The following is a 22,902-nucleotide window of genomic DNA, read 5'->3' as shown; positions in this document are numbered from 1 at the left end:
CAGCGGTCTAAGAGGCGTCACTGCAGTACCTGGTTTGAATCCAGGCTGCATCACATCCGACCGTGATTGGGAGTCCCATAGGGCAGCGCACAATTGGCCCAACGTCGTACGGGTTTGGCCGGGGTAGGCCATCATTGTAAATAAGAATTTGTTCTTAACTGACTTGCCTAGTTAAATAAAGGTTAAATAAAATAAAAAGGACAACCAATATTAACTACAGGTGCTAACTAGTATAAGGACAACAAACACACGACTGACTAGAAACCCCCTCTCCTCCACTCAGACCACTCCCACCCTCCTGCTCCCAGAACACACTGCTCTCACCATGGGGGTAAGCGATGGACGTAGCACAGGTCTTGGAGGTGGCGGCGGCGAGCATCATCCCCACAAAGTCCGAGGCGTCCTTGGACGCCTCCTCCTCCTCGTCCATGTGCTGCGCTGCCTTGGCCTCCAGGATGCGCCGCTTGATGCTCTCATAGATGACAAAGTGGATCACAGTCTCCGAGATTCCAGCGTAGGACGCTGACATTCCCCGGTAGAACCCTCGCAGGCCTTCTGTCTGGTACACCCGCCGCAAACACTCAAACGCATTCATGGGCTTCTCCCCGCGGTTCCTATGAAAAGACGGGCGGAATTGGGATTACCAATGGTACAACCGACACGACATCCTAAATCCCCCTCTAGCCACTACCTACTCAGACGTGTGTTTACCTGGAGTCCAGCTGCATGCGAGTCTTGATGAGCCAGATAGGGTTGGTAGCTGTGATGGCTGTGAACCCTGAGAGGAAGGACAAGAGCTCACATTTAGACACACTTTACTTAATAGACTAAACACCACTAACACTTGGAGTGTTTGTCTACCAAGCTGCAGAACAAAACACTGTTCAAAACGATCAGAAATAGTGGCGGGTTAAATTAACTGTCAACCCCACTTCCAAGAGAGAAAGGAGCTCATTAACATACCACAGTATGACAAGGCCAAGGATATCTGTGTCGTGACCGCATGTGTGATGTAACGTGTGCATGTTAGTGTGTGTAAAGGTTACACTCCCATAATAATCAGTGTTAGGATGCTTTTGCCCAGCAGTCATGTTGACACTGATCTCAGAGTTATTCCTAGCTCTGCAGAAGCCACTTGGCTACACAGCTCTCTGTATCACATCACTACCATGTACCAATGAGCTCTATGTGTCACATATCTCTCTACCAATGGGAAACAGGCGTCTTTTCTCACCTGACTGTCAACACATCAGCCTCATACCGGGGCCAGACTATTCCCCTCTCCTGTATCACAGAGAGAAGCCGGTTATGTGGCAAAACTAGTTCTACAGGTAGCAGCACCTCAAGGCATAGCCACTAGAGGGGGTATTTGAGGCGTACATGTGCTTACTAAATAAAGCAGAGCCGACCTTGGCTAGACTGGTGGAAGGACCAAGCCATGCTGCTCAGAGGGATAGGGTGTTAACAGAAACCTGTCAAAAACACAGTCTCACGTTGGCTCTGGTTCTCCATTACAGAAACATGCAGTGCTCTTTAAAAGCCCAGCTTGCCTGACTGACCTCAATTCTAAAGGGTAGAAGCCAGGAGTCTAGGCTGCATGACATATTGCATTCCTCTTAGGATCACTGTGTCACTGGACAGAACGAATCTTCTAGAGAGACTATTTCCTAATCTAGAATATAGAAACCTAGAATAGGAAGGTGAGGTAGGGGACCTCTACAGAACTAGTCAGTCTGCGTTAGACTGGACTTACCACCACTGAGGTGGTCAGGTCCAGACCTCTGGCATGTCTGACACTCCAGGTTAGGCTATCATCCAAATTTACTACCTAGAGCTGACTGAATACTCACAGAAAAATGTATGACTGAAAAGTATAACTACCAATGAAAAATCTAGAAATAAAACTGAAATAAGACTACACGTATAGTGTTAGAAGGTGGGTGTGGTTACCTGCCAAGCCAGCAGATACCATGTGGACCTGTGTGGAGTCTGGCTGAAACACTCCATTCAGTCTCTCTTTGGCACTGGAGTACGCAGCAAAATAGATGGCTCTGGAGGAGACAGGGTCCAGAGATTAAACAGAGAAAATGATACGTTACAGCACAGGAATCAATACCTTCACCATCCCTGGTGGGGAATCCCTTGTCCTGCCAAGGAACTTATGACAAACCGTAGAAGGCCACAATTAAGAAAATAAAGTATTGAATGTTATGGTTGGGCAACATCTTTACTGCAAAACTAATTAGTCTCTCTCGTAACCCAAGTTATGTAAAGAACAACAGCCTCTTATGCATGTAAGCCACTAGTCTTCTTCCAGCAGCAGTGTAGCTAGTTAATGACACAACATTACTTAACACACTAAACTGTATTGTCCAGCTAGCTACTAATCTGACTGGGTTAATTATGAATAAAGCCACAACGACTGGGCTGATTTAATAGGGGTGTAACGGTACATGTATTCCTACCGAACCGTTCGGTATGGGGACCTTGGTTCGGTCAACACTTGAACCCACACGTTTTTTTTTAATAAACATTGAAAACACTAGGCCTATAGGCATTGCCTATGCTGCGTTGTATGCCTCAAGTAAATCTTTTTTTTTTTTTTTTTTTTAACATCAGGCTATTCTGTTAAAACAACGAGAGCCTATGCACACATTGGAATCAAAATTTGAATCTTAATGTCCGCATTTCAAACTGTCTGAGGTGGTGAGTGGTGGATAAACCAGGAGGATTCTCCATCATTGTTTAAATCTCAATTTTTGGGAAAATGTTGGTTTCCCAGTAGATTACAATGGCAATTGACAGAGTTGTGGATATACTGTTAACAGTAAGTCGCTACTGCTCAATGAGAATAACCTATGCAGCTGCTAACACCTCAAACATGTTGACACATTTACGCCGACGTCAGCCCAGTATTCCTACCACCGGAGCAATCATACCCCATAATGACAAAGCAAAAACATGTTTATAGACATTTTTGCAAATGTATTAAAAATAAACAGAAATATGACATTTACATACGTATTCAGACCTTTTACTCAGTACTTTGTTGAAAAAAACTTGGCTAGACACTACAGACTCGAGTCTTCTTGGGTATGACGCTAGAAGCTTGGCACACCTGTATTTTTGAGTTTCTCCCATTCTTCTCTGCAGATCCTCTCAAGCTCTGTCAGGTTGGATGGGGAGTGTCGCTGCACAGCTATTTTCAGGTCTCTCCAGAGATGGTCGATCGAGTTCAAGTCCAGGACATTCAGAGACTTGTCCCAAAGCCACTCCTGCGTTGTCTTGGCTGTGTGCTTAGGATCGTTGTCCTGTTGGAAGGTGAACCAGGACCCCAGTCTGAGGTCCTGAGCAGGTTTTCATTAAGGATCTCTGTACTTTGCCCCAATCCTGACTAGTCTCACAGTCCTTGCCACTGAAAAACATCCCCAAAGCATGATGCTGCCACCACGCTTCACCATAGGGATGGTCCTCCAGACGTGACGCTTGGTATTCAGGCCAGACAGTTCAATCTTGGTTTCATCAGACCAGAGAGTCTTGTTTTTGAGTCTTTAGGTGCCTCTTGGCTAACTCCAAGCGGGCTGTCATGTGCCTTTTACTGAAGAGTGGCTTCTGTCTGGCCACTCTACCATAAAGGCCTGATTGGTGGAGTGCTGCTTGTCCTTTTGGAAGGTTCTCCTGTCCTTTTGGAAGGTTCTCCCATCTCCACAGAGGAACTCTGGAGCTCTGTCAGAGTGACCATCGGGTTCTTTGTCACCTCCCTGACCAAGGCCCTTCTCCCCCAACTGCCCAGTTTGGCTGGGCGGCCAGCTCTAGGAAGAGTCTTGGTGGTTCCAAACGTCTTCCATTTAAGAATGATGGAGGCCACTGGGTTCTTGGGGACCTTCAATGCTGCAGACATTTTTTGGTACCCTTCCACAGATCTGTGTCTCGACACAATCCTGTCTCGGAGCTCTACGGACAATTCCTTCAACCTCATGGCTTGATTTTTGATGACAATCACCATCGACTGTGGGACCTTATATAGACAGGTGTGTGCCTTTCCAAATCATGTCCAATTGAATTTACCACAGGTGGACTCCAAGTTGTAGAAACATCTCAAGGATGCTCAATGGAAACAGGATGCACTCGAGCTCAATTTCGTGTCTCATAGCAAAGGGCCTGAATCCTTATGTAAATAAAGGTACCGGTTTTTCTTATTTTATACAAATGCAAAAAATAAAAAATATTGGGTATTGTGCGTTGATTGCTGAGGATTATTTAATCAATTTTAGAATAAGTCTAATGTAACAAAATGTGGAAAAAGTCAAGGGGTCTGAATACTTTCCAAAGGCACTGTATGTTTATAGCCGCGGATATGCGCCCATTCTCGGTGGTTGAGAAGAATAGTAGGTTTCAGCACCTCGTGAAAGTGCTCGAGCCACATTACGAACTTTGCCCTTTCGAAGGGTAGTACCCGCTCTATATATAAAGCAAGCTAGCTTTTTATGGCTGCAGGGGCAGTATCAAGTAGCTTGGATGAAAAGGTTCCCAGAGTAAACTGCCTGCTCCTCAGTCCCAGTTGCTAATATATGCATATTATTATTAGTATTGGATAGAAAACACTCTGAAGTTTCTAAAACTGTTTGAATGGTGTCTGAGTATAACAGAACTCATATGGCAGGCAAAAACCTGAAGAAAAAAAATCCAACCAGGAAGTGGGAAATCTGAGGTTTGTAGGTTTTCAACTCATCGCCTATCGAATACACTGGGTAATTTTGCACTTCCTATGGCTTCCACTAGATGTCAACAGTCTTTAGAACCTTGTCTGATGCTTCTACTGTGAAGTGGGGCCGAAGGAGAGGGGATTGAGTAAGGTCTATCATGACCTGAACATGCGCTGACCATGCGTGTTCATGTGAGAGCAAGCTCTGTTCCATCGCACTTCTGAAGACAAAGGATTTCTCCGGTTGGAACATTATTGAAGATTTATGTTAACTTCTTATTGCTGCAGGGGCAGTATTGAGTAGCTTGGATGAAAGGTGCCCAGAGTAAACAGCCTGCTCCTCAGTCATAGTTGCTAATATATGCATATTATTGGTAGTATTGGATAGAAAACACTCTGAAGTTTCTAAAACGGTTTGAATTATGTCTGTGAGTATAACAGAACTCATATGGCAGGCAAAAACCTGAGTTCCACTTCCTGTTTGGATTTTTTCTGAGGCTGCTAGATTTTCAAACAAGCTCCCATTGAAATTACAGCGAGATATGGATGAGTTTTCACTTCCTACAGCTTCCACTAGATGTCAACAGTCAATAGAACTTTGTCTGATGACTCTAATGTGAAGGGGGGCCGAAGGAGACAGGAATGATTCACCACTGCCATGAGGTGACCACGCATTGAACACGCGCGTTCATGTGAGAGGCAGCTCTGTTCCATCGCTCAACTGAAGTCAATGTAATTCTCCGGTTGGAACGTTATTCAAGATGTATGTTAACAACATTCTAAAGATTGATTCAGTACATCGTTTGACATGTTTCTACTGACTGTTACGGAACTTTTGGACATTTCGTCACGTTATAGTGGACGCGCTTTGTGACTTTGGAATTGTTTACCAAGCGCGCTAACCAAAGTAGCTAATTGGACATAAATAACGGACATTATCGAACAAATCAAGCATTTATTGTGGACCTGTGATTCCTAGGACTGCATTCTGATGAAGTTCATCAAAGGTAAGGAAACATTTATCATGTATTTTCTGGTTTCTGTTGACTCCAACATGGCGGCTAATTTGGCTATTGTTCTGAGCGCCGTCTCAGATTATTGCATGGTTTGCTTTTTCCGCAAGGTGAGGTATATCTATAATTCCATGTGTATAACTTGTATTATCATCTACATTTATGATGAGTATTTCTGTTGAAACGATGTGGCTATGTAAAATCACTTGATGTAAACTCAGATTTCTTTATATAAATATGAACTTTATCAAACAAAACATGCATGTATTGTGTAACATGAAGTCCTATGAGTGTCATCTGATGAAGATCATCAAAGGTTAGTGATTAATTTTATCCCTATTTGTGGCTCCTCTCTTTGGCTGGAAAAATGGCTGAATTTCTGTTTGAGTTGGTGGTGACCTTCAGCTTTTGCTGAAAAGCCTATTTGAAATCGGACACTTTGGTGGGATTAACAACAGGATTACCTTTAAAATGGTATAAAACACATGTATGTTTGAGGAATTTTAATTATGAGATTTCTGTTGTTTGAATTTGGCGCCCTGCACTTTCACTGGCTGTTGTCATATCGATCCCGTTAACGGGATTGCAGCCCTAAGAAGCTAGAGCCAAAGTTGTCAACGAATTGGCCAATGCACCCGTGTTGCACTTACTACCGATGGATGGACCTCCAGGGCTACAAAGAGCTACTTAACAGTGACAGCCCATCACATTATCACATTAGCAGGTAGCCTAGTGGTTAGAGCGTTGGGCCAGTAACCGAAAGGTTGCTAGATCAAATTCCCGAGCTGACAACGTAAAAATCTATCATTCTACCCCTGAACAAGGCAGTTAACCCACTGTTCCTAGGCCGTCATTGTAAATAAGAATTTGTTCTTAACTGACTTGCCTAGTTAAAAAAAAAGGGTAAATAAAAATGTAAATTACCCCAGAGGGAGAAATGAAAAGTACGTGCTACAGACACGCCCTCTTTGAGTCACATAAGTGCCCATATTTCTCTCTCTGTAAGAAAACAAAACATAGCCCTATACAATGTCAGCTATGTTTACATATTGATTTCACACATATTGCAATTTATTTCAGGGTTGTTCATGAGTAATCGTGTTTTCATTTAAGAAAATAGTGTTGTTATTCCTGAATGTGCCGTCATCAGGCATTTTACGACTCGTGATCATATATGGAGTCAGGAATACCAACACTTTGTATTAACTTTTTGGGCAACACAACAAAATTCACATGGAAATGTGAATTGTCATTGAAAGCATGGCTGCATTCCAAACACTTTATAAAGACACACCCTTATCCCCTCAGCCCTCAAATTAAGTGGACACTTCTGATGAGTATACACTTGTAGGGCAAGGGGTGAGGGAGGAAGGAATGATTTTTAAATGGATCGTCCTTGCCCGGAAATTCATCACTCGTTCATCCTGCGATGATTGTGTTTTCAGCCACCGGTAGCTTGTGGGTGCTTTATATGCGCTACAGTTAATTATGATTGCATGCCTACTTATATTAGAAATATACGCATACTGTATGATAGCTAGCAAATTAATTAGCTAACTAACATTAGCCTGCCTAGCTGGAACTTCTGAAGGAAAATTATTTATTTCTACAATTTCCAAAAGCTAACCAAACAAAAACATTATTACTTTTACGAGATGCGTTTGTGCCGTCATGTGCATAGTATCACAATTTCTATTTCAAACCTTTTTACATTAGTTTGTACTTATACTTGTATGTTAACTTACCCATATTGATGTTGAGGTTTAAAGTTTCGGCTGACTTTCCTTAGCGGATGTACAATCATCACGAATTGAATTATGGGGCGTTTCAGGCCCCAAAGTGAACATAATTGTACACTCGCAAACTTCATCAAAAACAAGAGCTTAGGGACTTACGATGCGAACTTCCCTTGTTTGGCTAATCGTTTGGACCGACGTACAAGATGGTGACAGGGATTCCCCTAAGGGCATAAGGCGAGGATAAGTGGACAAGGGTGTGTCTTTTATGAGTTTGAAACGCAGTCTAAGAAGCGGTAGAGCTATTCTATGGGCGCTATTTTTAGGCTTCCCGTTTTTAAGTTTTGTTTTTTCATCTTTTACGTTCGGTTTTGTACACTAGCTTCCAAGAGCTGAAAAATACTATATTTTTGGTTATAGGAAATATATTTCACAGCAGTTTAGATGGTACAATGATTCTCTACAATATACTTGCTTGTTTTGTCACAAACTGAAATTAGGCAAACTATTAGAATTTTATCAACCAGGAAATGGCTGAGCAATTTCTGCATAGTGCATCTATAAATATAGTTCCTGTTGGCATTTCACTTTCCCCCTGTAACAAAACTGACAGCAAAACTGCAATACGTAACGAACCATGGATTTGGTGAACCATTACACCCATACTAATTAAGAATAAAGCCAACAGCAATAACGACTGGGCTGAGTGTTTCAGTTTAAATAGGCATTATTGGACGAAACACACAGTGCTAAAAGGAGTAGGGTTGCACAATTCTGGTATACTTTTAACATTTTTTTAAATCATCCTCTAACCAGAAGTCCTCGTTGGAGGATTCCGGATTTCCTGCTTATTCCCTCCTGGTACTAGGAAACTTCCAACCAGGATTCATGAAAAACCTAGGAATTTTGGGGAAGTTACTAGAATTTTGCAACCATAAAATAAATACATTCAGTACACACACAAGTACTAGGCCTAATCTCTTAGTCTTTTTTCAACAATTAGCTACCTGTAGGTCTAGAAGCACATTTTCAAAGTGACAAAGTTTGTGCCTAGCCAGTGCCAGGCTGTTTCTGCTTCTTCAGTCAATTTGTCATTGTCTCACCGTGTTTGGGTAGGCAGAGATGTAGCATTGTTGACCGCAGAGACAGTCAGTCAGGCAAACTACAGGTAGTTTATACCTTCATCCATCGTACATGTTATGTCAAACTTGCCCTGAGCAACAAAAAAAAAATCTAAAAACACTTCAGAACTGACCACTAAAAGCTTATCAGTCACAGTGTGTGGTGTGTGTGTTTAGCCTAGGCTATATATTTTGTGTTGTGTCAGAGGTCCAGGTGGTTTGACCCTGGGAGAGATCTGCATCAGCATCTACCCTGACAGTGTCAACAAAGCACTCTGAACACGCTTAGCACAAGCTCTTGATAGACGTAGCATTAGCTAGAGTCTACCATTAGCTACCACTTAGACTCATCATCATCAGCGGGCCAGGGGCTAATTAGCATTTGTAGCAATTTAGCATATAATCTTTTCGCTTCTAGTCCTACAGATGGTTAGCTAACTGGCTGGCTAGAGTACAGTGCTACTCAGAGCCCTGATCATTGCAGCTGTCATCGGCTTATCTCTCTCATCCAGAAACCCTAATTTATCCTCCACAGCGACTGACAGTGTTATGTAACAGCATTAAACCTGTGGGATGGACAGCCTGGTGCTGAGCATTAGTGCCGTTTGTCCAGTCTAAAAAATTAACCAGGAGTAAGATAATCACTGTGATAGTGATTGATTCACAACTCCTCTCTGTAAAAGCATAATTGTAAGATGTAAAATGGATCCCTGTCAACTTGATGACCCCAAACACTATAGTGACAGTAACTTCCCAGAACTCTTTGACTCTATAAACAACGTGACCCCTTAGACATTCCCACAACTGACAACTCAAAGACAGTGCAGTTGACCGCCAGTGGGTCAATGTCAGATAATGTTAATAGTAGCTCCTTCCACATAGTCTAGGCTAGATTAGGGTTGTAAAGGGAGGATATACTACAGGAAACTTTTGACATTTACCAGTCAACTACCAGAATTTTGGTATCTATCAAGGATGTTAAGTAATATATCAAGATATCTAGCTGCTCTTTTGGGTAACTTAGATTATCACAGGTGTCTAATAGTCTATGGTCCTCTGTGTGGCCTTAACACGTAAAATAGATGAACAAATATAAATTTGATTTTAAAATAAACAAAATGGATTGAAAAAGTTGTCAAATATTATTCTACATATAAACTTTGTGAATACCATTGGTGTTTAAAGGTAGACTCAGCGATATGATGTAGATGCAGAAAGTAAACAGGATAGTGGGTCAATTTAAGCAACAGCTAAGAGTGTTGAAGCATGAGGGTCAACTTCTCTGCTGTTTTGGTGCCCTGGCTACCATGCTATGAACAGCGTGAAGCGAACCCGTGCACAGATACTGTGTGTGACAGCGAAGTATTGTATCTTGCTCATCTCAATATCTCCGGTGCTGCCTGTGGCAACGTCATTTTACTGAGTCTACCTTTAATATGAGGGTTTCAACACGTGTGTGTGTGTGTGTGTGTGTATACAGTAGGAAAGTATTCAGAACCCTTCTCTTTTTCCACATTTTGTTACGTTACAGCCTTATCCTAAAATGTATTAAATACATTTTTGTTCTCAATCTACACAAAATACCCCATAATGACAAAGCGAAAATAGGGTTAGAAATTTGACATTTAGAAAAAATACCTTACATAGTAATCAGGCCCTTTGCTATGAGACTACAAATTGAGCTCAGGTGCATCCTGTTTCCATTGATCATCCTTGATGTTTCTACAACTTGGAGTCCACCTGTGGTAAATTCAATTGATTGGACATGATTTGGAAAGGCACACCTGTCTATATAAAAGGTCCCACAGTTGACAGTGCATGTCAGAGCAAAAACCAAGCCAAGAGGTCGAAGGAATTGTCCATAGAGTGCTGAGACAGGATTGTGTCGAGGCACAGATCTGGGTATGGGTACCAAAAAAAATAGCATTGAAGGTTTCCAAGAACACAGTGGCGTCAAACATTCTTAAATAGAACTGGCAAATCGGGGGAGAAGGGCCTTGGTAAGGGAGGTGACCAAGAACCCAATGGTCACTCTGACAGAACTCCAGAGTTCCTCTGTGGAGATGGGAGAACCTTCCAGGTGGACAACCATCACTGCAGCACTCCACCAAATCAGGCCATTATGGTAGAGTGGCCGGACAGAAGCCACTCCTCGGTAAAAGGCACATGACAGTCCGCTTGGAGTTTGCCAAAAGGCAACTAAAGCCTCTCAGACCATGAGAAACAAGATTCTCTAGTATGATGAAACCAAGATGGAACTCTTTGGACTGAATGCCAAGCGTCACGTCTGGAGGAAACCTGGCACCATCCCAACGGTGAAGCATGGGGGTGGCAGCATCATGCTGTGGGAATGTTTTTCAGCGGCATGGGCTGGGAGACTAGTCAGGATCGAGGGAAAGATGAACAGAGCAAAGTACAGAGAGATCCTGGATGAAAACCTGCTCCAGAGTGATCAGGACCTCAGACTGGGGCAAAGGTTCACCTTCTAACAGGACAACAACCCTAAGCACACAGCCAAGACAACGCAGGAGTGGCTTCGGGACAAGTCTCTGAATGTCCTTGAGTGACCCAGCCAGAGCCCGGACTTGAACCCAATCAAACATCTCTGAAGAGAAAATACAGTGGCTTGCGAAAGTATTCACCCTCTTGGCATTTTTCCTATTTTGTTGCCTTACAAACTAGAAATGAAATAGATTTTTGGGGAGTTTAAACAACATGCCTACCACTTTGAAGATGCAAAATATTTGTTATTGTGAAACAAACAAGAAATAAGACAAAACAACTTAAAACTTGAGCATGCATAACTATTCACCCCCCCCCCCCTCCCCCAAAGTCAATACTTTGTAGAGCCACCTTTTGCAGCAATTACAGCTGTAAGTCTCTTGGGGTATGTCTCTATACGCTTGGCACATCTAGCCACTGCGATTTTTGCCCATTCTTCAAGGCAAAACTGCTCCAGCTCCTTCAAGTTGGATGGGTTCCGCTGGTGTACAGCAATCTTTAAGTCATACCACAGATTCTCAATTGGATTGAGGTCTGGGTTTTGACTAGGCCATTCCAAGACATTTAAATGTTTCCCCTTAAACCACTCAAGTGTTGCTATAACAGTATGCTTAGGGTCATTGTCCTGCTGGAAGGTGAACCTCCATCCCAGTCTCAAATCTCTGGAAGACTGAAACAGGTTTCCCTTGTGAATTTCCCTGTATTTAGTGCCATCCATCATTCCTTCAATTCTGCCCAGTTACCCAGTCCCTGCCAATGAAAAACATCCCCACAGCATGATGCTGCCACCACCATGTTTCACTGTGGGGATGATGTTCTCGATGTGATGAGATGTGTTGTGTTTGCACCAGACATTTTCCTTGATGGCCAAAAGGCTCAATTTTAGTCTCATCTGACCAGAGGACATACCTTCTTCCATAGTCTCCCACATGCCTTTTGGTGAAACCAAACGTGTTTGCTCATTTTTTTCTTTAAGCAATGGCTTTTTTCTGGCCACTCTTCCATAAAGCCCAGCTCTGTGGAGTGTATGGCTTAAAGTGGTCCTTTGGACAATAACTCCAATCTCTGCTGTGGAGCTTTGTAGCTCCTTCAGGGTTATCTTTGGTCTCTTTGTTGCCTCTGATTAATGCCCTCCTTGCCTGGTCTGTGAGTTTTGGTGGGCGGCCCTCTCTTGGCAGGTTTGTTTTGGTGCCATATTCTTTCCATTTTTTAATAAAAGATTAAATGGTGCTCCGTGGGATGTTCAAAGTTTCAGATATTTTTTTATAACCCAACCCTGATCTGTACTTCGCCACAACTTTGTCCATGGCCTGTTTAGAGCGCTCCTTCGTCTTCATGGTGCCCCTTGCTGAGTAGTGTTTCAGACTCTGGGGCCTTTCAGAACAGGTGTATGTATACTGAGATCATGTCACAGACCATGTGACACTTAGTTTGCACAAAGGTGGACTTTATTTTAACTAATTATGAGACTTCTGAAGGTAGTTGTTTGCACCAGATCATATTTAGGGGCTTCATAGCAAAGGGGGAGAATACATATGGACGCACCACTTTTCTGTTTATTTTTTTGAAACAAGTATTTTTCCCCCCATTTAATTTCACCAATTTGGACTATTTTGTGTATGTCCATTACATGAAATAAAAATACATTTAAATTACAGGTTGTAATGCAACAAAATAGGAAAAACGCCAAGGGGGATGAATACTTTTGCAAGGCACTGTAGCTGTGCAGCGACGCTCCCCATCCAACCTGACAGCTCTTGAGAGGATCTGCAGAGAAGAATGGGAGAAACTCGCCAAATACAGGTGTGCCAAGCTTGTAGAGTCATACGAAACAAGACTTGAGGCTGTAATCACTGCCAAAGGTGCTTCAGCAAAGTACTGAGTAAAGGGTCTGAATACATATATATATATATATTTGTTTTTAGAAACAATCTAATCAATTTTAGAATAAGGCTGTAATGTAACAAAATGTGGAAAATGTCAACGGGTATGAATACTTTCCAAATGCACTGTAGACATGAAAAGAATGCTGCTCTGTTTTTACCTCTGCTGCATCACAACATTAGCGTGAGACTCAGACTTTGAACTATGACTAGGAACAGAATATGATGGAATCATTTTTATCATTAAAATAACTGTCCAGTGTTTCTAGATTTCTGTGAAATATGACCTATAATGAATTATAAAACTGGTTGTTTGGATCCTGGATGCTGATTGGACGAGCAGCGTTCCAAACCGTGCTGTATTGGCTATCACAGAAACACCTATGCCCGCTAACAATTCCATCTGAAAATTTGCCCTGCACCTCAATAAGAATTCTTGTTGCTGTCTGAATTCATGCATTTACTTCAACTTGCACATCATTTCCCCTTGCTTCCAGCCTAGCATATAGTTTGGTATGGCGGGGGTTAATATAAGCCTTGCCTGTCTGACCTTGGAAACAATGTTTAACTGTTGGATTTTGATCTCTGTAGTAGCACACATAGATTAAACAGTGCCCAGATGAAAGGAGACAACTTTTTCCTGAGCCAGTCAAAATCACACATCAACGTCATTATCACAAGTAAACGCCAATAGAAAAGAAGCTCAACCAAACAAAAATGCAGCTAGTGTACTGTCATTCCAGGTTCAATGTGACTGAGTTAGCTGAAGTTGGCTAGCTAGCAAGTGACAAGTACATTATCCAGCCTGCATAGCAACTATTTTGTTTTGCATAGCAACTATGCAAAAGGAATGTACTATTGGGTCTCATCTGTAGCAACATGACCAAAATAACTAACAAGATTTTTGCCCGGACTGTATCTTCTGGAGGAAGAATTAAATTGTATGAATTGACTTATCAAAATAACGTTTTAATAAAAATACACAATTCATTGTTATTTTAATATGCTGGTAACAGTTTTAGGAAAGCAGTAAGGCAATGCTATATCATCGCGTCGGGCCCATAACGCCATTTACCTGTGACTGTATTCATGATACAGCACTGCCGCTTATCCTTATTGCTTAATTAAAATAGGAGTTAAATCATGTTCCTTGAATTTCCTACTCTTTGAAATGTAGACATTACACAATTTTGCACCATAGCACCATTTTGCTAAAAAATGTTTAAATGACAATAAAAACTGTGTGTGTACTTTAGTGTATTTATACTTGGGATATCGCCTTTCAACATTAAAAGGATGTCTTAAATTATGTCAAAAAGCTACTTCTGCGTTGGTATGGTGTGGGCGTACCCCAACAACAGAATGGTGTGGGCGTATACCGGTCATTAAAAATATCCATGCGAGTAGAGTGCTGATTGGCCAACTCAGCCAATGAGCCAACATGACATGTTATATAAGGAAATGGCATTTTTGAAACGTCTGTTTGAGATGGGGTTTTTGAAGTGTTTTTCCCCCCCAATTTATGTTTGGCCACAAATACGAGTATAGGACAAGTAAACAACAATATTTGGGTATGAGTTAACAGAATATATGAACTTTTAAAAGTGAGATTTTCACTGGACCGTAACTTTAATCACTTTTGGGGCAATTGGAATGAGATATGATTTGGCTCAGCTCCGTTTCCATTCAATTTGCGACAGATTTACATGTAAATATTCTAAACTCTGTATAAAAAAATAAAAAATAATCCGTTTTCATCAAACGGACTTTTGCAGATAAAAAGCTGTGCGTGATGACAGTGCACATAAAAATTACTTTTACCCTTAAATTCCCATGTACCGAATGAAAAATACAAGTTAAATGGGTTTCCATCGCATTTGCAACTTTACTGATGGTTTTGTCACAAAAACTGTTGCGCTATATAGCAAATGTGTCCACTAGTCTTGGCACATGCGATCTAGCCAACAGCTCGCAGATACAGTGCGGGTAGGCTACCTACATTATGAGATTATTATGGATAAGAGCTTTGTATTCTTTGTATTTGTCAAACAGCAGCCAAGCATCGATAATCATGTCACCAGAATAAGACCCTCAATATTTATTGGGAAGGAGCATCAAGCTCATCACCGTCCACTTTCACCACCCTGTGAAGAACATCTTATTTCATCTGTAGCCTAATAAACTGCATGCTTCCCGAGTGGTAGTGGGAGGACCACAACCATGTCATCACGACTCCAAGTTTACTTCAAAATGATGGTTATTATATCAATATTTGCGCATAGTGGCGTTTCCACCACCATTTCTCGCATAATCCATTTTACCGACAAAAAGATCCCATCATGTCGAATGAACAAATTGTCTGTCTTCATATATAAACTTGTACCGGTATTTAATGTTTCCATCAGCCCAGTTGTGACTTTTTTCATGCGTCAGGTAATTAATCTGCATGAAATAGTTAGATGGAAATGTGGTTGGTGATATTGTTTATCCTGAAATATGAAATTATCATACAGTACTACAATTTCATTAATCTACTATTTTTTGGTAATGTTAGGCGCTTACCTGGAGGGGGCCACACCCACTAGATTAGGACCCAGGCCCCTGAACAGAGAGCGGGCTCCTTCTTTCTCAAGAATCAACCTGAAGACAAAAACAGAATTCCCTTACCCACCACTCACAAATATTCAAAAACAACAGATTTCAGCACCCAAAGAACAACCCGCATTTACACAGGACAAATGCAGCACCCCAAAAATAGTACTGTGTAAATGACATTGTACCGTGTGAATGCAGGATATTCTTTGGGTGCTGAAATACGTTTTCTTTTATAAAAACATAATTGTATGTGATGTCGGGAACTCCAGCCCTGTTGATTAGGCTACAGCCCATCATGATCTAACGATAACAATTCTGGAAGGAATATGGAGGTACACTAATGTATTGATGTCAAGTTACTCTCATACCACATACTGTAGGGGTCTTCCAACCCTCCCTGAGACATTACACAACTGGTTGTCTGAGCTGAAATTGTCCATGTGCATTCTTTTGACTGAAACTTCAGTGGAGTTCATAACAATGAAGTAGGAATAGGGTCTGCCGAAAGACTTGCAACAACAACTTGTAGAGAGAAAAACATGATGTATGATAGGAGTGATGGGATATATCCTGCTGCTGGGGTAGGCTACAGATCCCCAGACAGGCCTTTTCCTGAAGGTAGGAGAGAGAGAGGGGCGCTCTAGGAGTTGGATTTTAGTCCACATGGCTCTGCCTGCCAAGGAGACATGGGCCAGAGCAAACAACAACACGGGGTTGTGTGTGGAGGGAGGGATCCAGCAGCCAAACCCCACGAGGGGATAGGGGGTAAAGCGGAGGGCGCGTAAACACCCAAAATAGACCAGCTAATTTTTACTCTGGTTTCTTGAGACTTCTACACGTTAGACTACTTAGAACTGTTTACTGTGAAGTTTAATGTGCAAAGCTAGGGGGCAATGACAGTAATAAATCACAAAACAATCTAAACCAATAACACAAGCATAAAGTATAGTATTTGTAGTGTTTGATGGTTAACAATAAACATCCCTAGACATTGAAATAAAAGCCTACGCCTGTTTGATCTTGTGAGCTGATAGACTGTATGTTAGTATGACAATGCTAGTAAATCAAGTTGTGCAGGCAGAACATAATACCCACTTGAGGCAGTGCAGGGGTCCTGGAGGGGACATGCGTGCTACGCTGGGCCCATTGACGGTACTGAGCTGCACCCCAGACACGTAGAGTGTGATGTGGGATGACTGTAGTCTGGTCTTCACCACCTCCAGGGGACAGGTCAGGATGGCTCCTACCGTTCCCCCACACCTAGAGGAGAGCAAAGAGAGAACAGAGGGATGGATGGGAAAGGGTAGAGAGAGCGAGCGTGTCAGAGCAAACAACCCACACAAACTGATGGAACAGCTACAAGGACAGACGTAGAATTGTGTGCTTTTTTGAGGTGGCAGCAAATATTGCTCAGCTGCTTGAGAAAAGCAGCAGACAAACTATCTGTCTGGAAGGTGCTGATTCCATTACAGAAATACACGGTGGAAGGAATCCAGAGGATCTGGGGCTTGTGGATCCGTGTGGAGACCAGGGGAGGCTTGTGGATCCGTGTGGAGACCAGGGGAGGCTTGTGGATCCGTGTGGAGACCAGGGGAGGCTTGTGGATCCGTGTGGAGACCAGGGGGGAGGCTTGTGGATCCGTGTGGAGACCAGGGGAGGCTTGTGGATCCGTGTGGAGACCAGGGGAGGCTTGTGGATCCGTGTGGAGACCAGGGGGGAGGCTTGTGGATCCGTGTGGAGACCAGGGGGGAGGCTTGTGGATCCGTGTGGAGACCAGGGGGGAGGCTTGTGGATCCGTGTGGAGACCAGGGGGGAGGCTTGTGGATCCGTGTGGAGACCAGGGGGAGGCTTGTGGATCCGTGTGGAGACCAGGGGGGAGGCTTGTGGATCCGTGTGGAGACCAGGGGGAGGCTTGTGGATCCGTGTGGAGACCAGGGGGGAGGCTTGTGGATCCGTGTGGAGACCAGGGGGAGGCTTGTGGATCCGTGTGGAGACCAGGGGGGAGGCTTGTGGATCCGTGTGGAGACCAGGGGGAGGCTTGTGGATCCGTGTGGAGACTAGGGGGGAGGCTTGTGGATCCGTGTGGAGACTAGGGGGGAGGCTTGTGGATCCGTGTGGAGACTAGGGGGGAGGCTTGTGGATCCGTGTGGAGACTAGGGGGGAGGCTTGTGGATCCGTGTGGAGACTAGGGGGGAGGCTTGTGGATCCGTGTGGAGACTAGGGGGGAGGCTTGTGGATCCGTGTGGAGACTAGGGGGGAGGCTTGTGGATCCGTGTGGAGACTAGGGGGGAGGCTTGTGGATCCGTGTGGAGACTAGGGGGGAGGCTTGTGGATCCGTGTGGAGACTAGGGGGGAGGCTTGTGGATCCGTGTGGAGACTAGGGGGGAGGCTTGTGGATCCGTGTGGAGACTAGGGGGGAGGCTTGTGGATCCGTGTGGAGACTAGGGGGGAGGCTTGTGGATCCGTGTGGAGACTAGGGGGGAGGCTTGTGGATCCGTGTGGAGACTAGGGGGGAGGCTTGTGGATCCGTGTGGAGACTAGGGGGGAGGCTTGTGGATCCGTGTGGAGACCAGGGGAGGCTTGTGGATCCGTGTGGAGACTAGGGGGGAGGCTTGTGGATCCGTGTGGAGACTAGGGGGGAGGCTTGTGGATCCGTGTGGAGACTAGGGGGGAGGCTTGTGGATCCGTGTGGAGACTAGGGGGGAGGCTTGTGGATCCGTGTGGAGACTAGGGGGAGGCTTGTGGATCCGTGTGGAGACTAGGGGGAGGCTTGTGGATCCGTGTGGAGACTAGGGGGGAGGCTTGTGGATCCGTGTGGAGACTAGGGGGGAGGCTTGTGGATCCGTGTGGAGACTAGGAGGGAGGCTTGTGGATCCGTGTGGAGACTAGGGGGGAGGCTTGTGGATCCGTGTGGAGACTAGGGGGAGGCTTGTGGATCCGTGTGGAGACTAGGGGGGAGGCTTGTGGATCCGTGTGGAGACTAGCGGGGAGGCTTGTGGATCCGTGTGGAGACTAGGGGGAGGCTTGTGGATCCGTGTGGAGACTAGGGGGGAGGCTTGTGGATCCGTGTGGAGACTAGGGGGAGGCTTGTGGATCCGTGTGGAGACTAGGGGGGAGGCTTGTGGATCCGTGTGGAGACTAGGGGGGAGGCTTGTGGATCCGTGTGGAGACTAGGGGGGAGGCTTGTGGATCCGTGTGGAGACTAGGAGGGAGGCTTGTGGATCCGTGTGGAGACTAGGGGGGAGGCTTGTGGATCCGTGTGGAGACTAGGGGGAGGCTTGTGGATCCGTGTGGAGACTAGGGGGGAGGCTTGTGGATCCGTGTGGAGACTAGCGGGGAGGCTTGTGGATCCGTGTGGAGACTAGGGGGGAGGCTTGTGGATCCGTGTGGAGACTAGGGGGGAGGCTTGTGGATCCGTGTGGAGACTAGGGGGAGGCTTGTGGATCCGTGTGGAGACTAGGGGGGAGGCTTGTGGATCCGTGTGGAGACTAGGGGGGAGGCTTGTGGATCCGTGTGGAGACTAGGGGGGAGGCTTGTGGATCCGTGTGGAGACTAGGGGAGGCTTGGCGAGTCAGCACAGTAATGCCCTCCGTCTGAGGACAACTGTTCTCGGCTGGAATGAATAAATGCAATAACAAATACTTTGTGCCAGTACCTTTCACACACCTAATTTGACCTAACACTTTCCAAAAGCACACAAATGACCAGGCTACCATTGACTGTGAGTCTGAGCTTCTTTATAGGAACTCATGAATACAACACGGTTTTGAACGCAATGGGAGCGGGATGATTTGAAAGAAGTAGACTAAGTTCTACGAGTCCTTTGGGGGAAATATGGCGAGTAGAAAGTATGTGTTTATAACCTAGCCCCGAGCAATTGCCCTGTGTTGTATCGTAAACTATGAAAAGACACAGATAAGTGTGAATGACAAGACAGTGAGGGAATCTTTTCAGCCAAACCCGAGTAGAAAACAGATACAGGCCTAACGCTGTTGGTATGATGGTTGATCATTAATCCATAATTCTATTGAGGCAGACACAGAGGGAGATGGCCACAGTAAACAGAGGTGGAACTGAGGGAAGCCGACATACACGCCTGGCACATGTGGACTGCGACAGAGCATGAGCACTGTGGAGAACATTAGAAAAGGTAAACAAAGGGAGGGTGCAGGGCTAAACTATTTCTTCCTTACCTGGGACCAATAGTCCTATGTCAAGCTACTGATGTTATTTTGAAGGAAAGGAGAACATGTCTAGGCATATTACTCAATATGTCTATCATGTGTAATGCCACAAACCCTTGTGTTTTTTTATTATGAGTTCAATAAAAAGATAGGAGACAATAAAAGACTTGAGATGCAGCCAAATGTTCTGGAAACCCGCATGACACAGTTACAGGGAAAGGACTATCCGATTAAACTCAACTCTACGATTTACGATGGAGTTGAGCAGCGACTACTGTGGGCTGCCTGGATTTCCAACATCACATAAAATTATGTTTTTATTCAAAAACTACAGATTTCAGCACCCAAAGAACAACCCGCATTTACACAGGACAAATGCAGCACCCCAAAAATAGTACTGTGTAAATGACATTGTACTGTGTGAATGCAGGCTATTCTTTGGGTGCTGAAATACGTTTTCTTTTATAAAAACATAATTGTATGTGATGTCGGGAACTCCAGCCCTGTTGATTAGGCTACAGCCCATCATGATCTAACGATAACAATTCTGGAAGGAATATGGAGGTACACTAATGTATTGATGTCAAGTTACTCTCATACCACATACTGTAGGGGTCTTCCAACCCTCCCTGAGACATTACACAACTGGTTGTCTGAGCTGAAATTGTCCATGTGCCTTCGTTTACAAGCATTCAGGAGCTCTCTTGCTCTCTATTCATCCATCTCTGTCTTTTGCCATGAGTCTGTGAGCAACACATGCAGGAATGCTTCTTGCCCTGAAGCCTCAAGCTCAGCATGCGCCTACACAAACTACAGCGAACCAGCTGAAACGTGAGTCCTGAAATCTTCAACATAATCTTTAAAACACCCCATCTGTTGGTCACGCAATTGTCCATATGAATGTGCATAGTAAGAGTCTATATAACAAATCAAGTCCTCATCTAGCCCTTGTCTTGAATCTCAGTTCCATTACAATACACATGAGTCATTGGACAAAGGAGTCTTCTGTATGGGAAAGTTTTGTTAAAAGCCCTGACTCTCAGTCTGAACATTAACAAGCATCATTGAAGTACAGTTTTGGAAGCAAGATTTTTTCCCCTTCTAAAAACAAAAGGTTAAATTGATACACACCTATATATAGGGTTAGTGTTGCCTCACTGCCATATCTCAAATGTTACAGCCATGTTTACTGTGCTAATTAGGCATGCTCCAGACACATGAGTGTAATGAAAGAAGGCTGGTTAAAACAGAGTACAGTAAGTGTTTTTTTGCATTTATTAAATTATTTTGATATTATATGAAAGAAGAGGGCTTTATGTTTCTAGAACCTTGTGGTAATTTCGAATCGATTCACGTTTTGGTGGAATATTTGGCTGCCAAAGCCAGTCTACCTCTGAAATTAGCATACCTTGGACCTTAAGGAGTAACGGTAACATTAGGCTCTTTACGAGCACATCTTGGGCTAGCTCGCTACAATGTCACACCAACACATTGTGAGCATCCTTACTATGTATTTACCATTACAACTTCGGGCTGCGTAGCTAGAATGGTTTAATCGGAGAAGAGTTTCCCCATCGGCTGTGGCAGTTCAGGTAATTTATAGCTGACCATGGTATGACCTTGGAGGGCATTTGTTTTGGTTCTGACGCCGCATCTTGATCAGATGCCTATGAGAGAAACCCCTTATACCTCTTTGAGAGAAACCGGATAGTTTACGGCTTACCACAATGTTAGACTTCCTTCTTTCTTTAGTTGCACGATTATCTCAATAGATTGATAGTAAAGGATGACAGGCAACGTTAACATTAGCTAACGTCAGAATATGTGAAATAAGGTCAAAACAATGGCATCCGAGCGCACGTGCTAAAACGAGTGCATCCGCGTGGGTTATGGCTAATAGTCGGACAATGGTAATAACAAAACTCGTATACAATTGAAGAGCTGGCAATGTTATGTGGGTGAAAAACTTCTACATAGTACCGGGAAATAGATTTCCCTACCAAAACCAGACAGCGTCAGTTATGTCATTGAATTCAGCTAGCTAATGTTAGCTAGCAAAACAGCTGCTGCAGGCACATCATCATGGATACGTCTAGACTAGCAGCATCTAACGTGCTAGCCAACTAGACATCTTTGCATTTTATATAGCTTGCTAGCTAGTTTCGTCTTCCATTCCATGATGGTAACTAACGTTACACTGGACTGTATTACTAGCTAGCGATTAGCCATGATACTCACCCTCCAGCAAACAGATGAACTAGGGTATCTCTCTGACTCATTCTGTCTCATATTCCCAGGACCCGGACGCAGGGCACCACTTTGGGTTCGGAGACAAGGGGGGCTGACGACAATGAATGGGTAACTTATTGATCACTAGACCAATGCGCCGTGTTGTGGTGGAGGTCAGTTGCTAGCAAAAGCGAGTATATGTAACGCGTTAGCTACAGTAGCTAGCTTCCCAGGCTAACCGTTGCCTTCCCCTGACTGAAAACTTCGCGGTTACGACAGTGACTTTGCGTCTTCTCCGTGTTAACAGGGATACTATTTTGCCATGGTGGATGTATTTGTCTAGTGAATGAATCCAATTCGTTGTGATATACTTATACCCCGACACACCTTCAGCCTGACTCTTACATTGCTCGCCTTCACCCCTTGCCTCACCGAATGCTACAGCGACAGGTCCGACTGTTTATCGTCGAATGGGAAGCCGCAAAACAAAGGCTGTGATTGGCGGATGTGTAGCAGTACATTATTTAATCCCGCCCCATCACTACTTTTTCACGTGATCAGGCTTTGAATGGAAGCGTGCTCGTGCTTTGCTACAGCAAGCTTCAAATCAATTAAATACAAATTGTATTGGTCGCGTATGTGGACACCCCTTCAACGTAGTGTATTCGGCTATTTCTGCCACACCCGTTTTTGACACATGCATAAAATCGAGCACACCAGCCATGCAATTTCCATAGACAAACATTGGCAGTAGAATGGCATTTCTGAAGAGCTCAGGGACTTTCAACTTGGCACCGCTCCACAGGTCAGTTTTAGGCCCTGCAAGAGCTTCCCAAAAGTGCTGTGGGAGCATCTTGGAGCGACAACGTCTAGGAGAAGCAACGGCTCAGCCGAGAAGTAGTAGGCCACACAAGCTCACAGAACTGGGCCGTCG

General features: G+C 44.1%; 1 protein-coding gene across 2 annotated transcripts in view; it reads right to left on the bottom strand.

The window, feature by feature from the left end:
- LOC139549427 (solute carrier family 25 member 36-A-like) overlaps window positions 1-22,433 on the bottom strand; it is a 29,536-nt gene extending 7,103 nt beyond the window's left edge. Inside the window, exons 1-6 of one of the 2 annotated variants that reach the window (XM_071359918.1) lie at window positions 21,978-22,433; window positions 16,651-16,815; window positions 15,523-15,600; window positions 1,951-2,051; window positions 712-778; window positions 325-614 (exon numbers count right to left, since the gene is read on the bottom strand). In XM_071359918.1, the coding sequence (XP_071216019.1) occupies window positions 325-614; window positions 712-778; window positions 1,951-2,051; window positions 15,523-15,600; window positions 16,651-16,815; window positions 21,978-22,018 (742 nt within the window). In that variant the 5' untranslated portion in view covers window positions 22,019-22,433. Of the gene's footprint in view, window positions 1-324; window positions 615-711; window positions 779-1,950; window positions 2,052-7,463; window positions 7,653-15,522; window positions 15,601-16,650; window positions 16,816-21,977 lie in introns of those variants that run through there. The other variant, XM_071359919.1, reaches the window with a different exon arrangement.
- Window positions 22,434-22,902: the final 469 nt, after the last annotated feature.

Source organism: Salvelinus alpinus, chromosome 22 (genome assembly GCF_045679555.1).
Source record: "Salvelinus alpinus chromosome 22, SLU_Salpinus.1, whole genome shotgun sequence".
Lineage (NCBI taxonomy): Eukaryota > Metazoa > Chordata > Actinopteri > Salmoniformes > Salmonidae > Salvelinus > Salvelinus alpinus.
The sequence above is the reverse complement of the archived record's forward strand: the minus strand, read 5'-3'. Positions and strand labels throughout refer to the sequence as shown.